The sequence below is a fragment of the Triticum dicoccoides genome, chromosome 5B (genome assembly GCF_002162155.2).
Source record: "Triticum dicoccoides isolate Atlit2015 ecotype Zavitan chromosome 5B, WEW_v2.0, whole genome shotgun sequence".
NCBI lineage: Eukaryota > Viridiplantae > Streptophyta > Magnoliopsida > Poales > Poaceae > Triticum > Triticum dicoccoides.
This window is the reverse complement of record NC_041389.1, coordinates 556,065,063-556,081,398: the sequence shown is the minus strand read 5'-3', so window position 1 is coordinate 556,081,398 and position 16,336 is coordinate 556,065,063. Positions and strand designations below refer to the sequence as shown.

The window sequence follows — 16,336 nt, the reverse complement described above, 5'->3', positions numbered from 1 at the left end:
TCTCCTTCTTCTTCCTCTTCTTCTCCTTCTTCTTCTTCTTCTTCTTCCTCTTCTTCGTCCTCTTCTTCGTCTTCTTCCTCCTCTTCTTCCTGGTCTTCTTCCTCTTCTTCTTCTTCTTCTTCTTCTTCTTCTTCTTCTTCCTCCTCCTCCTCTTCTTCTTCTTCCTCCTCTTCTTCTGCTTCTTCTTCCTCTTTTTTATATATAGAGTTCAATGAAGACCAAATGCTTGTGATAGTTCGAAAAATAACATATTTAAATTGTGCATCTGAGCGCAGAAAAAATACATTGATCAGTACCGCCTTTCAGCCAAAACGCGCTACTGCTACACAGAAGTACATATAAAAAATACATTGATCATCAACGATCTTTTTGTATAGAATCTAAATCGTCAATAGGAATCTACCACCGATTTAAGAACCGGCGAAGACTCCTATTGCAGCCACAGATCCTACACATAGAGTTCAATGAAGACCAAATGTTTGGGATAGTTTGAGAAGTAACATACTTAAGGTGGTCAAATTCTTGTTAGGGGAGCGAGGTGGGACTAAAAATAGCGCCTGCCACATCCTATTTAGTACCGGTTCGTTCCACGAACCGGTACTAAAGGTGCTGGCTAGGCACCAGCATCTTTACTACCGGTTCGTGTCACGAACCGGTACTAAAGATTCCCAAAGAACCGGTACTAAAGGTCACCTCCCGCCAAGTCATTTGAACCGGCACTAATAGGAGCATTAGTGCCGGCTCATATGCGAACCGGTACTAATGTTTCACATATTAGGTCATTTTTCTACTAGTGGAGTATATTTAGAAAGAAGGTTGAGGTATGAGTATAATTTTTTACTCACTTAGAGCATTTACAGCCGGACGTCCCAAACCATCCCTCATATGCCCGCGGACGCGCCCAGTCAGTGACCGAACGGGAGAGAGAAGAAAAAAGTGATCCAACCGGACCCCACATATCATCCCTATACGCCGGATATCTCAAATATGGGGAGGATATGAGGGCTCGGACGCGCCCGAGCATTCCACCACGTAGGATGCGGCCCCACCCTGGATCATCTTTTCTCTTTCTTATTCATTCTTTTATTTCTCTCTCCATCTTCACCAATCACGTGCAAGTGACCGAACATATGAGAAGAAAAATAAAAAAGATGGGATAAATAATGGCTTAAAGCGGACGCGTCCGGTCACAAAAGGGTCATATTTGGTATGTCCAGCTGGAGATGCTCCTATGGACTATGGCTCCGCAAAGTATCGAACAAAGCCCATGAAAGAAGGCAGCTCGGCCCCGAGCTGTATGTGATTTATACCTGCGCTTTGCGACACACTGTCTGCTGCCTTGACTTGAGTAGCAGCAAAGTCTTGGTCTTCCGCCCCACCTCACCGGCTCCAGGGCCTGCCGGATCCGCACCTCGCCGCCGGCCGCTGCCTCCCCGACCACGAGGTGAGGGTCCAACCCGCGTCTCCTTACCCGCCCCCCTCCATTCTTCTCTTCCTAAGCTACTACAGTAGCTCTCTTCCTTCCAATGTGCCCAACCCTAGATCTATCTTGCACTACTACGACCAGTACCAACTACCAAGTACCAACCCTTATCGAAAATGTCCCAGAGTTTGTAAGCGGCAGTTTAGCCATTTTTTGCAGTTATATAAGGAGGTTCAGTCCACACTCAATTTGTACGGCAACAAACGAAAATTCCGAGGAAATCTCAATGTAGTAGTAACTCATTTTAGTTTGCACTCATCAGAGATGAACAGTGGCGAGTTGTGCCCAACAGTTTAACTTGCATTTGATTTACATGTGTGTCCAACAATTTCAGTGGGAGCGGAGCAATGGGCGGAGGGCTAGCATCGTTTTGGGAAGAACGGAACATCCAGGCTCTGGTGATCCTCAGCTTCGCCCTGCAAGCCATCCTCCTCTGCTGTGCAGGGATCCGGCGTAGCCGTGAAGCCTCAGGTGTGCTGAGAATCCTCCTCTGGCTGGCCTACCTGATGGCCGACTACACCGCAATCTACGCCCTTGGCCACATGTCCATCACCATGAGCAGAAGCAGGTCTCCTCCACGTCCAGGCGACCACCAGATGCGGATGGTGCCGTTCTGGGCTCCCTTCCTGTTGCTCCACCTTGGTGGGCCGGACACCATCACCGCCTACGCCTACCAGGACAACCAGCTCTGGCTGCGCCACCTGCTCGTGCTCGCGGGGCAGGTGCTCGGCGCCGCCTATGTCATGTACCTGTTCGTCGCGGCCGGCACGAACCCAGCTGGGACGCTGCTCGCCGCCGCCGCGTTGATGTTCGCCACCGGCTGCCTCAAGTACGGCGAGAGGACGTGGGCGCTCAAGTGTGGCGGCATCGACAGCATTGCGAGCTCTCTCGATAACGACGGCAAGCCGTCGGCCACCGATGGCCCTTACCATGGGAAGGAGGGGGAAAAGAGGCTGGACACGGAGGAGGTCCTGTTGGGAGCCCACTACATGCTCAATTTTTGCAGGGGCCTCCTGGCTGATCGGCCGATGATGCACTACTCCCAGTACGAAGTCATGCGGCAAGGCATCCAGCTCAACGGCGGCAACTACGTGTTCCAGCTGGCCGCGATGGAGCTCTCCCTCCTGTACGACATACTCTACACCAAGGCGGCGGTGCTCCACACCTGGCATGGCTTGTGCATCCGGACCGTCGCGCCGCTCTCCGTGGTCGCCGCGTTCGTGCTGTTTCAGCTCAGCAGCAAGGACGCCTACAGCAGAGGTGACGTCGCCGTCACCTACGTCCTGTTCGTGGGAGCCATGGCATTGGAGCTCGCGTCGTCTCTCAGGGCGGCAGGGTCTTCCTGGGCGTGCGCGTCCTACCATGCCCGGGGATGGCACCGGCTCTGCGGCGCGGTGATGCGCCTCCGCCGGATGCTCAAGGCTGGAGCAAGGAGGAGTGCCACCATGGACTCGCTTGGGCAGTACAACCTGCTGGACCTCTGCACCGACGCCAACAAGGACGGCCACCTGAGAGGCAAGATCGCCAAGATGATTGGACTGAAGGACCGATGGCAGAAGATGCACTACTCGAGCACCGCCCCCATCTCCGACGCCATCAAGACTGTGGTGCTGAGGGAGATCCGGAAGAGGAAAATAGATGATCTGATGAATGCACGGGGCAGGTGGATCCTCAAGGAGAAAGGGATGTACGAGGATCTCACGCGGATCGCCGACGACACCGAGCTGGACCGTACCATCATCGTGTGGCACATCGCCACCGATCTCTACCTCTCCCTGTGCCCTGGCCCTGACCCTGACCCTGGCAAGGAGATCCGGGACAGCATAAGGGTGCTCTCCAACCACATGCTGTTCCTCATGGTGGTGCATCCCTACCTGTTGCCCGGAGTCGTTCGCACCGGCCGGTACAAGGAGAACTTGAAGTACTATAATATGGTGTGGTGGGTTAATTTGAAGTCCACCAAGGAAGGCACCATGAAGCTGTCCAGACCGGAGATCGTCAACAAGATAGCCAACTGGCAGCTCCCGGCTGATTCGAGGGGCAAGTACGTTTACGGCATCGGCGAGGAAGCTGCCGACGACGTGGGCGACAGGCCGGTCTATGCCGACGGATCCTGGCTCGCCGGGATGCTGCTGGGCAACAGGTGGTGCTTTCCCGACGCTGACATGCTGGAGGTGATCGCCGGCGTGTGGGTGGAGATGCTGTGCTACGCGAGCCACCACTGCGGCGAGGAGTCTCACGCCAAGAAGCTAAGCACCGGAGCAGAGTTCGTGAATGCCGTCTGGCTTATCATAGGGCATGCCATGGACTACGACAGAAAAGCACCATCTGCTGAGGGCTTCACAGGGGGTTTAGGGCTCAGCAACCCTCCGCACAAGCGGAAGCTCCCTGCCAGATGGATGCAGCAGCCGGAGGCGGACGTAGGACCCTTTTTTGACGTGGAAGCACACCAAACGCCCAGCACATCAAGTGCACAAAGACATCACCAATAAAATTAACCAATACTCCCTTCGTCCGGAAATACTTGTCATCAAAATAAATAAAAGGGGATGTATCTAGATGTATTTTAGTTCTAAATACATCCCTTTTTTATTCATTTTGATGACAACTATTTTTAGACGGAGGGAGTACATTTTATGTGATTCAACAGCTGGGCTCTACTGCATGATGGTTCTTCTCAGTGAATCATCACGCAAGATCTTCTTCAGTGTCCGTGCAGTTTATTATTGTGTTATTTGGCTACTAGTAGAACTCTATTTAAATTCTGAACTTGTGTCATGCGTCAGTTTCATGGAATATTTTGTTTTGGAATGTGAGAGCATTGAACTCTGCAAATAAATATCTTGCGCTTCATAGAAAAATCGATGAATCGGAATGCCCGATTGTTTGTTTGCAAGAAACTAAGAAGGGTGGTTTTGATCATTCGTTCATTACAAAGTGTTGTTCCAGACGATTTCACAAACAGGCAACTAATCATCATCAGGTGTAGTAGTTAGTTCTCATCATGATGATGATGCAGAGGCCGGGGTGTTTCCCCTTTTCGAAAAAAGAAAAAAAAAGTAGTTCGTTCTCTGCCGCCACGGTGGTGTAGTAGTTGACAAATGCCTGAGTTCTCCCCTAGTAGTTGAGTTATTCTGTTGGTTGAAGGTAGGCAAATTAAGCTACTGAATTGGCAAATAAAAGTTGGGGAAAAGATACTATGTGTCAACTTGTAAAGTATGTAAAATTGCTTCCTCCCTTTACTTGATGGAAAATCAAAAAGATTTATTAGTTGCCTGTTTGTTCACCTAGTAGTTGAGTTATGTTGCAGTATTGCCAGGCAAATTAAGAGTAATGCTAGACCACGTAAACTTACGTGACGTTTTTACGTAAAGGTTGATGTGGAGGTAGTTAATTGGATGAGGATTAGTGGCTGGGGCCCACCCCGGTTGAAATAGGGGGGGGGGGGGGAGGATTTATAGTTAGGAAGATTACGTTACTTTAAGTAGCCTGTTTGTAGATGGAGCATTATCGGCAAATTAATATGTGCTGGTCCATTCTAAAAAATTGTAGGCGACTTGGGGGAGAGCTCGGTATGTGAATTGAGAGCTAGCTAGGACTCTGTTGCAGCCTTGCAGGTAAATTAGGAACGTTCAGTAGGCAAACCCGAACGACCATTCCTAAGAAAGCCAAGCAAGCAAGCAGGTAGACAATGCATCGCCGGGATCGAAGCTAGAAGGATGCGCCGGGGAGAGGTCCTAGATAGCGACCCTGCGAGGGAGGGAAGAATGCAAGCCAGAGTTGCGGCGGTGCAGTCGAGCAAAACAGAAAGTTCAGAGAGATGCAGGGTGTTCAACGAATTAATACTTCGATGACAGATCTTCACATTTGACAGCAGCATATTGTGTCTTCTCTCTACCAAAATGCAACAACAATACATCGTAGGGCTCATGTATGGAAAAGAAGGAATCAAGCTAAAATGAAAAGAGGAATATAGCAAAGCAAACTCATTTATCATGTGCAGGCCCAATCTCTTTGCGCGGGCTGAGCAGATTCGCCAATAATCCTTTTAATATAGAAGGATGAACAAATTGGCGAGAATCTAAATATGTAGGTTTCCTGATAATCTTGCATTTGAAAATTGTCAATAGCTACTGTATATTATTTTTTTTCGAGCCCCTTCCAAGATTTTAATTACTGACATTTGTGTTGAATATTTTTTCAATCTTGAACCTAACATATTATGAGAAGAAAAAAATACATTTGGAAAGACCAAAAATTGTCAATCTTGAATCTACAGTACTGTATGTTGATTACTGTAGACTGTTTGTACACCTCTGTGTTACATTATGTTTTAGGGAAATCTGATGAAGGGATGTCAGAGTATTGTAGCTTACCTAACATCCCTTGCGCAAGTCAGATGATCTGGTTCCAAAAACGAAGGATAGTCAACGGACCTGAGCTAGGGAGGCACATATGCGTGGTTCGGAGAGCTGTCGTGTCATGGGGTAAAAAGATGGTTGGATCTGGGCCAAGAGGCTGCTGGTGGCAGGATGCACAACCAAGAGACCTAGAAGGAGGTATCAGTCGGGCTCTCGCGCTCCTGCAGTGGTGCAGCATGGATGATGAGGACACAAACAACGACGAGGAGGACAACATGCTGGCACGACTGATTTGTTCCGCCTGCATGCCTCAGTGGTGGCCTCCACACGTGACTCCCATAAGCCATCACTGGTGGCTCCTGTGTCGCCACCACTTTAGTCATACGAAGGAGAGATGGATGGCTAGTGTCGGTAGAAGAGAAGGGGACCTGCCGATGGCCTATGGCGATTCACACACGGACGACGAGGTAACATGTGGGCGCCATTTTGTATTTGGGAGCCGAACGCGAGGTGAAGATCTACGATGGGAGCAAACCCTTTTATACGCACGGAGGGCGGTGGGCGCCGCCAAGGAAGCACCAAACGGCCTAAGAGGAACACGGTAAACAACAACAATGAAAAACCATACGCATGATGCACACAGCTAAATCCTCAGAATTACAAATGGCAATCACAAAATTTTTGCTTTTTTTAGGATTACATGGAAAAATTGCTGAGAAGTACTCCTTCCATCCGGAAATACTTGTCGGATGAATGAATGTATGTAGACGTATTTTAATTTTAGATACATCTATTTTTATTCATTTCTTCGATGAGTAATTTCGGACGAAGGGAGTAGAAAATACACCAAGAAAACGAATCCCTCGGGAAACAGGAAAGCTACTGATACTGAAATCAACACTACTCTCGATCCTCAATCAAAAAGAAAAAAAAGATACAGTACTCTCTCTTTCTATGTAGGCTGGAGTAGCTTTCATAGGCAAAGCGGAAGGGGAAAAAATGACATCTGTGGCGACGGCGCCGCCGGCGGGGAAGCGGCCGGCGGCGGGCGGGCGGGAGGGCGACCATATGGTGGTCACGCCGCTGGGCGCCGGCGGCGAGGTCGGCCGCTCCTGCGTCCACATGTCCTTCAAGGGCCGCACCGTCCTCGTTCGCATCCAAACCCCTCCTCCCTCTCCCCTCGTGCCTCTCCTTGTCCGGGGATTCCCACTGACTGGCTCTTCGCTGTTGCCCAGTTCGACTGCGGCATCCACCCGGCCTACTCCGGCATGGCGGCGCTGCCCTACTTCGACGAGATCGACCCCTCCGCCATCGACGTCCTCCTCGTCACTCAGTAAGCAACCGCACCTCCTCCATCCCCACCTCCGCATATCTGCGTTCCTACCGCTTAATTTCTGGCCTTGGATTGGATTTGCAGCTTCCACTTGGACCACGCCGCCTCACTGCCCTACTTCCTCGAGAAGGTTGGAACTATTAACTGCAGCGGGGGTCGATGTTGTCATGTTGTTTGGTGCCTGAATCTGCTCTGCTCTGCTCTGTGTTTCTCTGCAGACGACGTTCAAGGGCCGCGTGTTCATGACCCACGCCACCAAGGCCATCTACAGGCTGCTGCTCTCGGATTACGTCAAGGTCAGCAAGGTGTCGGTGGAGGACATGCTGTTTGACGAGCAGGACATCATCCGTTCCATGGACAAGATCGAGGTACCACCTTGTTTTCGCTCATCTCTTTGTTTCCGGCATGTGTAAATGGAACAAAAGTGAATGAATTGATCCGTTTCGTTTGGTCTGAGATGCCTGTTGCTAATACGATGATGATCGATAATGCCTGGTCGATAGAGAATTTGAAACACTATTTTAGAGGGAAAAAAGAAGAACTCTGTTTCTGAAAAGAAGGCATATGAAATTTTGTCTGAAGTTAAATGGTGCACAATTTGATCATGTTTGTAGGAAAAAAGCATCAACAACTACATTACTAAATAGATATAATACGAAAATATATTTTTGTTGTGTATCCAGTGATATTAACTTGGTATCGTAGTTATTGATGGTTTTTCCTACAAATTCAGTCAAACTCTGTTCTTTAGGTAGCTGGTTGTTGCCTACAAATATATGTGTCTAGTTGATATTGTAAAGTGAACTTAGATTCAGTTTCCTCCATCTCGCTAGCTCCTGCCTCCCGCCTTTGGAATGCTTATGTGTCCGTTCAATTCCGAATAGTCAAAACATTTAAATGTCATTGGGCTGTTGGTGAAATTAATAACCCTATATTTATTATCTGGGCATTGCTTCCAATTAGCAGGATTTTTTTTCCCTTCACAGCTACGGCCTGATTCTGCTTGTGAGGATTAGAAGTCTGAATTTGCCACAGGAAGAATGGACATTGTATTAACATATAATTGTCATGCAGGTCATAGACTTCCACCAGACACTGGAAGTTAATGGCATACGCTTCTGGTGCTATACTGCTGGCCATGTACTTGGTGCTGCCATGTTCATGGTGGATATTGCCGGTGTTCGCATTCTTTACACTGGTGACTACTCCCGTGAAGAAGACCGGCACCTGAAAGCTGCTGAGGTCCCCCAGTTCTCCCCTGATATTTGCATTATCGAGTCAACTTATGGCGTGCAGCAACACCAACCCCGCCATGTCAGAGAAAAGCGCTTCACGGATGCCATCCACAACACGGTTTCTCAAGGGGGGCGTGTTCTTATCCCGGCATATGCTCTTGGTAGAGCACAGGAACTGTTGCTTATCCTGGATGAGTATTGGTCTAACTACCCAGAGCTCCATAAGATTCCAATCTATTACGCCTCCCCTCTTGCGAAGAAGTGCATGGCTGTCTACCAGACATACATAAACTCCATGAACGAAAGGATCAGGAACCAGTTTGCACAATCCAATCCCTTCCATTTCAAGCATATTGAGCCTTTGAATAGCATAGACAACTTCCATGATGTGGGTCCGTCAGTGGTGATGGCAAGTCCAGGTAGTCTCCAAAGTGGCCTCTCCAGGCAGCTCTTTGACAAGTGGTGCACAGATAAGAAGAACACATGTGTTATTCCAGGTTTTGCCGTAGAAGGCTCCCTTGTGAAGGCCATTATCAGCGAGCCGAGAGAAGTGACGTTAGCGAATGGGCTCACTGCTCCCCTTCATATGCAGATCTTCTACATCTCCTTTTCCGCTCACGCTGATTTCCTACAGACGAGCGGTTTCTTGGATGAGCTTCGCCCACCCAACATTATTCTTGTACACGGAGAGGCAAATGAGATGGGGAGGCTTAAACAGAAACTTATTACTCAGTTTGATGGAACAAACACAAAAATCGTCTCTCCCAAGAACTGCCAATCAGTGGAGATGTATTTCAGCTCTGAGAAAATGGCGAAGATAGTTGGCAGACTGGCAGAAAAGGTACCAGAAGCGGAAGAATCAGTTAGTGGCTTACTCGTGAAGAAGGGCTTCACGTATCAGATCATGGCCCCTGAGGATCTCCGTGTGTACACACAGTTATCTACTACTAACATTACTCAGCGGATCTCCGTCCCATATTCTGGTTCTTTTGAAGTCATCAAGTACAGGCTAAAGCAGATATACGAGAGTGTGGAATCATCAACCGAGGAACCTGATGTTCCAACGCTGATTGTTCACGAGAGGGTGACCATTCGCCTGGAATCAGAAAGCTATGTTACACTGCAGTGGTCCTCTGATTCCATAAGCGACATGGTGTCCGATTCTGTGGTGGCCACGATCTTGAACATAGGCCGTGAAGGCCCAAAGGCTGTTCCGATCGAAGCAGCAGCAAAGACAGAAGAGGAAACGGAGAAGGTGGCGCAGAAGGTAGTATATGCTCTCATGGTGTCACTTTTCGGTGATGTCAAAGTCGCAGAGGAAGGGAAGCTTGTTATATCGGTGGACGGAGACATCGCGCATTTGGATGGGAGGAGTGGTGATGTCGAGTGTGAAAATGCTGCACTGAAAGAAAGGATCAGCACTGCATTCCGCCGCATACAGGGTGCAGTGAGACCAATCCCACTCTCGGCATCCTAACGGAAAGCCATAAATAAGATTATGCTTTAACTTGTTCAATGTTTCCTAGGTGAAAAAAATAGCAGTTCAAACTTGGCTGACATGGAAAAAAAAAGAGTGCAATACTGCCTCTGAAACATGAGTTGTAACATTATGTCAATATAAAAAGTGGTTCAGTCGTATGTCAACGAATTGGTCGATTATGGATACTAGACTGTTGTGGTCACTCCTAGCAGTTATGTGAACAATCCTCTTCACTTCCAGTAAAACTCGTACTGGCTGAAGTCCCAGTAAAGTTGATTCTTGTTCATGTTTCCTTGCATCCAGTGTTTCTCATTACCTGTTCCTGACCAGTTTCCATTCTTTATGAAATCTTTTGAGGTCTTCGCTTGCATCCAGCATTTTCCTTGCCTGTTCCTGATTAGATTCTCGTCATTCATGTCATTGGTGTATAATTTTTGGTTCTTGGGGCTATTCTCTGCACATTTTTTGTGGTATATGCATGACAACTGAACTTCTAGAGCTCGTGCAAACAACAGCTCCTGTTAGTAAAAAATGTGTACATGTGCATCTCATCATCATCACCACCATCATCAAACCAATCCACAGAATGGTTAGATTTGGTTCCTGCTACGTAGTAAAAAATGTGGACATGTGCAGCCCATCATCATCAAACCAATCTACACAATGGTTAGAACTACGGTAAAATTCACATGTCCACTGCTTCTGCTCGTAAGACAAAACAGTGCACCTTTGCCGTAGAGGTGACACTCGGCTAGTAGCACTAGCACCATCAATTTTGTTCCTTCCACATTAAACATAAACAATCATGAAGAGAGAGAGGAAATAAAAAAAGCAAAATGAAAAAAAGGTAGAAGCGTGGTCGGCAGGATTCGAACCTGCGCGGGCAAAGCCCACATGATTTCTAGTCATGCCCGATAACCACTCCGGCACGACCACTGCTTGTTATGAATCTCTGAGTTGCCTTTAGAGTGCTGAGAACTTAGGCTAGTAGGAAAACGCTGGCCACAAAACAAGCAGCCTTTTCGGTTCGGTGCCAGACAGACAGGTACAACAATTAAGTCATTTTCCAACGTATGTGATAAGATATCTACAAAAACCCAACATATCGATCGAATGTACACTTCAATTTCAACTATTCGCTATTCGCTATTTTTAGCTTCTCACCGCCTGCTCAGTCGTTCGTAGTCAGCTTGGAGTAGCAAACTGTTTGAACCAATACAATCAAACTTGTAAAAAAACAGGCATTGTATTAGGTGTCATACAAGTAGCAATTCAGCCATGTTTTCCGCAATCAAGCAACCGCGTGAGCTTATCCGAGGAGGCAAGCAGGAGCCGACATAACAGTTGGCTCGACACCCAGAATGCTGTCAGCATGGCGCCGCCATTGGGTGCGAGGAGAGCCCACAAGAAGGCGGGCTTGCTGGCCGCCGCCGCTGAGGACGCCGAGAATATAAAGTTCAGAACTTCAGTAATGAAGCAAACGGAGCTTGTGAAATTCAAATATGCTGCCTGCAACTCAAAGTTAAAACTAACTTTGAATTTGTAGGTCAGTAGAGCCGAGTACAGCAGAGCCACTTGTCTAGTTGGCGCGACAAAATTAAGTTCGGTAGTCAAGCAGAACTATGAGCTGCTTGCTGGAATCCGTTTGGGCTAGGCTAAAATTCATGGGAGTTCACTAATTAGACCAAACGGTTTATAGTTTCCCCAAAATGCCTCGTGGCATTCATCACAATAAAAATCCACCGTGGCATGTCCTCAAATTGTCTTCCCATGATCAAAAAGTCAATTCATCAGCGAAAATACATATCCTAGACCACATTGCTCACCCCCAACTATTACTGCTCATACTCCACAGTGCATGGTCTACGCGTGGCAGGCAATCAACTCTGATCAATAAATTCCACAAATCTTGAAGTAGAAGAATCTATTTACTCGACATGCAAATCGATTCAAAAAAATTCTTGTTTTTTAGGGTGCCAAAAAATTGAAGTACCACTTATGCTGCCATAAATTGGGAATTTTAGTGTCACTCCTGTGCGGCCACGATCACCACTCTCAGGAGCCCAGGTCATGTCATCCCTCCTTCCATCGTTATTGCAGTGGAAAGCCCGTGCAACGCAGGCTGGGCAAGGACATTCTTTGGCACGTCCACGTTGGACATGTCGAGCTCCATGGCGTTCACCTGCATTGAGCAGGAGGCATGTCAGCGCCGAGAAAGAAGTTCACATAACCCCTGGGTACATAAACCGGCAATTTTACCCCCTGAGGTCTAAAATGTGGTATTTAACCCCGATCTTTCCAAAACCATGTGAATCACAACCTAACCCTGATTATAGTGGTTTTGGCAAGTGGTTTTGCTGATGTGGCATTGTGCACCTCGTTTCGAACCTCCACCCAGCTGCATCCAGCCTCCTTCCTCACTGGGTCTCGACCATCCTCCGCTGCACCACACTGAAATGACAAGGGCACCTACCTTGGTTCATTGGTAGTGGTTTTCGAAGGGGTGATGACTACGGCGACCCTAGAGGCTTATGCTTGCCAGGAAGCGCTCGTTTTGGGAGAAGATCTTATGCGGGACAAGCTATGCATGGCAACTGACTGCCTGAGAGTCATTAACGATGTTCAAGCACCTAAACAGTCATGGGACACTGCATAATTCTGAAGGATATCTTAGCTCTCATGAATAGTTTTTTGGCTTCTAATTTTGGCCATGAACGACGCACTTGTAATAAGGAGGCTCATAACGAAAGTGTTGTTCTGATCCCGAGCTCATGTGAGGTCGGGTGAACAGTAAAATAAAAAAAGGAAAAATTCTAAAAGTCCTGAATATTTTTTGTGGCAAACATAGATAAATGTTTTCATTGCTTGCAAAGCTTCATCATGAAATGGCATTCGTGGGAGATGTTGCAAAAAAAAAATTTGATGCTCGAAAATGCTTTTGAAAATAACCTTTTAGAGCATCAATTGTGTTTTCTTGCCACAATGTCATCCGATGATGAAACTTTGCAAGTAGTCAAAACATTTATCTGACTTTATTTTTCTATTTTATGTGATTTAATTGTTCTTCCGAGTTTACATGCGCTCGGGATCAGAACAGCCTCGTCCGGCTCATAGGCTAGATCGAGTGGCTACTACTCTGAAAGTTGGTCGTCATGTTGGCTGGTTAACGCACCAAACAATCTTTGTATGCTCCTAAACAGGTGGTGTTCGCCTTTCACCTAAAAAAAATGTTAAGCCCATTCTTATAAATTTGTGGTCGTTTTGTAGAATATTGTGTTGTAAAAAGGAGAGGAAAAACACATGCAAAATTTGTTTGGGTTGGTGTTTTGGCCTTTTCAAGGAAAAAATAGGAGAACAAAAAGGGATTTTTCTATTTTATGTGATTTAATTGTTCTTCCGAGTTTACATGCGCTCGGGATCAGAACAGCCTCGTCCGGCTCATAGGCTAGATCGAGTGGCTACTACTCTGAAAGTTGGTCGTCATGTTGGCTGGTTAACGCACCAAACAATCTTTGTATGCTCCTAAACAGGTGGTGTTCGCCTTTCACCTAAAAAAAATGTTAAGCCCATTCTTATAAATTTGTGGTCGTTTTGTAGAATATTGTGTTGTAAAAAGGAGAGGAAAAACACATGCAAAATTTGTTTGGGTTGGTGTTTTGGCCTTTTCAAGGAAAAAATAGGAGAACAAAAAGGGGTGAAGCGTGGTCGGCAGGATTCGAACCTGCGCGGGCAAAGCCCACATGATTTCTAGTCATGCCCGATAACCACTCCGGCACGACCACTGATTGATGTCTAAATTTCTCTCAGTCTGCTTATCTTTGTTCAGTCAGCTTGGAATACAGAACCAGTTGGAATCAGAACGCTAGGAAAAAAAGGGCATGCAGTGTGTTCCGTGTCAGACAAGTAGCAGTTCCGCCATGTTCACCGCGATCAAGCAACCACACATGAGGTTACCTGAGGAGTGAGGAGGCCGAGCAGGAGCCGCCAGAGCAGCTGGCTCGACGCCGCTGGGAATGCCGTCCGTCAGCATCGCGCCGCCCCTGAGTGCTGATCTTGGCTTGAGGTCAGAGCCCTGCATTGCTGCAACTCCCAGCCTAGCTAGCGAGCAACACGCATGAACCCGAGAAAGTATCAAGTACAGAACTTGAGATGTGAAGTAAATGGAACTTGAGAAATTCAGAGATGTCGCCTGCAACTAAGAGTAGAAACTAATTCTGAATTTATAGGTTCAGTAGAGCTAGCCGAGTACTACAACAGATCTACTTGTGCTTTACTGGGATGGCAACATAATGAGAACATGTCGAATTTGAACGACGACAAAATTAAGTTCGGTGGTCAAACTGCACTACGATTATGAGCTGCTTGCTAAAATCCATTTGGCCTAGTTCACCACAGCTACTACTGCTCGTACTCCACTGCAAACACCCCACAATAAATCAAGTACGTGGGGCAATCAACTCTGATCAGTAAACTCCACAAGTCTTGAACTAGAAGAAATCTAATCACTCGGCATCCAAAGAGCAAATCGATTCCACGACGCGGCTTCGGTTCTTGTTTTCGAGGGCAACGATGGTCAATCGGCGAGAAGGACTTTGGGCAATTCTGCTCGGCATGGTTTATACTAGCAATATGGATGGATCGAAGGAGTAGTAAAGATTAAAACAACACGGTAATGTTAATTAACTAGAGTTGTACCATGCATGATAATATCCAAGCCATGGTTCTAGTGTTAGGATAAATATTATTTGCACTAAGCTAGCAAATATATAGGTTACAACTCTGGAGGATGTAGCCACATTGAAGCATAGTCCCAACCCGTCGTGTAGTATCCTGTCCTCTCTGGACCATCGTCCATACTTTGGTCTTCCCTACAACACATGTGGTCACCACCTTCCAATGCCACCGTGTACACTTCGTTGCCACGCGACTCATGTTCTCTAGAGCGGGTAGATTTCGAGTAATAGATGTGGTTTCTCTCTAGACCGCGGCGTTCGGCGCCAACAGGCACGTGCACCGCTTTAGACCTTGTCGGCCCCAAGAACAAGTCATACTCACCAAAGCTCTTCACCTCAGCCCACTTGTGCCAGTAGATGCCGCCGGGGTTTGCATCGACTAGCATGAAGACCTTGAAGAAAGGCTCGCGGTCGGGCAACCATCGGGTCCTTATCGCCATAGATGCTCCCCATGTAGCTCAACCATGCAACAACCGTATGAACTGGGGTCATGCTTCATGGTGGGGCCATTGCGCCTTCGGACGGCTAACTGGTGGGTAGATGTGATCACGGGCTTTCCTTCTCCCCTGGTGTTGAATTTAAACTTGACCAAGCCCTCGTCGGGGTAAGTGAGGCCGTAGAGATCACCGTCGCAGAAGGCAATGTCCGCGAACATCTTCTTGTGCCAAGTTGTCATGGTCCACCCACTTTGCCAGCTTTGCACAATGCAATGTTGAGGCGATAGATCATCGGTGATGGCGGCGAGGACGCAGCCGTTAGAGGAGGTAGGGGCGTCGGAGAAGATGATTTTAGCGATGGGGTTTTGCCTTAGACGGCCCGGCTTTAGTGGGCACACCGGCATCTCGGCGCTGGAGAAGATGTTCACGAGCGTGAGCTCGCGGTTGTCGAAGGCGAAGACCCAACCGCCATCGTGCGAGCCAACGAACAGCTTGTACTCCACCTTGGTCGGGACGCGCGTGACCCAGGCGTAGTCGGGCCCGCACAGGTGCTTCCTCCCGCTGGACCGGTTGCTGCACGGCGAGACGAGCAGCAACGGGACGGCGGGCGGTGCCGGGAGCCGCGCCGTGGCGGAGCGCCACGACCTGCAGACGGCGTGGTCGTGCAGGGTGGCGATCCTAACGTGGATATTGCCGAGGAGGTCGTCGGGGGTTCGGTGGTGCCGTCGTCGGGGGCGTCTGTGTCGTCAACATCTGGTACGAGCGATAACTAGTGGTAAAAGTTGTAGAAGTCTCTCTCGTGTTCTTGCGCAGTTGTATCTCCAGGTCTTGTGCAACGCCGAGTCTCTCTCGTGTTCGTGTGTCGTGTCGTCTCGGGCACGAACTTGGGCAAAGGCGCGCAGCAGCTGCTGGACTCTGTGGATCGCGAGTTCGCGACGCCTTCCACGTGTTCGACAGAATGCATGTATACCTGAGACACGCATGCCCATTGGTTTGGGAAGCAACGACGTCAGCGGATGAGCGAGGAAGAAGCAGCAAGGCATGCCATGTCTCGTGCGCAATGGTGTCCTGGCAGTCAGAGGTAACAAGCATGCCATGCCAGAAGATCTCGGCAGAACGGCACAACCAGTGGCGGAGTTTGGCCCAGAAAACTGGGTGGGCCGACAGTAGGAAAGAACTATTGGGATGGTGTTTCATGGCCCAAAAGTAAGTATACACTGCAGAAAAATCGAATGGGCTGGGCGGGCCACGGCCCATTCGGCCTTGCTGTAGCT

General features: G+C 48.2%; 2 protein-coding genes and 2 non-coding genes across 4 annotated transcripts; 2 read left to right on the top strand and 2 right to left on the bottom strand.

Moving 5' to 3' along the window:
* Nucleotides 1-1,344: 1,344 nt before the first annotated feature.
* Nucleotides 1,345-4,252, top strand: LOC119311574. The gene is made up of 2 exons (XM_037587224.1): nucleotides 1,345-1,444; nucleotides 1,818-4,252. The coding sequence occupies exon 2, from the start codon at nucleotides 1,831-1,833 to the stop codon at nucleotides 3,973-3,975; it is 2,145 nt and encodes a 714-aa protein (XP_037443121.1). The 5' UTR covers nucleotides 1,345-1,444; nucleotides 1,818-1,830; the 3' UTR covers nucleotides 3,976-4,252.
* A 2,579-nt stretch (nucleotides 4,253-6,831) lies between these two features.
* LOC119311573 (cleavage and polyadenylation specificity factor subunit 3-I-like) lies at nucleotides 6,832-10,178 on the top strand. Its single transcript, XM_037587223.1, has 5 exons — nucleotides 6,832-6,993; nucleotides 7,080-7,177; nucleotides 7,262-7,307; nucleotides 7,396-7,545; nucleotides 8,252-10,178. Exons 1-5 carry the CDS (start codon nucleotides 6,844-6,846, stop codon nucleotides 9,887-9,889), a joined length of 2,082 nt encoding a protein of 693 aa, XP_037443120.1. The 5' UTR covers nucleotides 6,832-6,843; the 3' UTR covers nucleotides 9,890-10,178.
* A 568-nt stretch (nucleotides 10,179-10,746) lies between these two features.
* Nucleotides 10,747-10,828, bottom strand: TRNAS-AGA. The gene has a single exon. It is a non-coding gene; the product is annotated as a tRNA-Ser (tRNA).
* Nucleotides 10,829-13,592: 2,764 nt separating this feature from the next.
* On the bottom strand, nucleotides 13,593-13,674 carry TRNAS-AGA. The gene has a single exon. It is a non-coding gene; the product is annotated as a tRNA-Ser (tRNA).
* Between the last annotated feature and the right edge of the window lie 2,662 nt (nucleotides 13,675-16,336).

Bases quoted from the DNA above. Each gene is read 5' to 3' on its own strand.
- LOC119311574 (XM_037587224.1), top strand. From the start codon at position 1,831: ATGGGCGGAGGGCTAGCATCGTTTTGGGAAGAACGGAACATCCAGGCT.
- LOC119311573 (XM_037587223.1), top strand. From the start codon at position 6,844: ATGACATCTGTGGCGACGGCGCCGCCGGCGGGGAAGCGGCCGGCGGCG. The intron at 7,178-7,261 runs GTAAGCAACCGC...TTGGATTTGCAG, and splicing joins GACGTCCTCCTCGTCACTCA to CTTCCACTTGGACCACGCCG. The intron at 7,546-8,251 runs GTACCACCTTGT...ATTGTCATGCAG, and splicing joins GTTCCATGGACAAGATCGAG to GTCATAGACTTCCACCAGAC.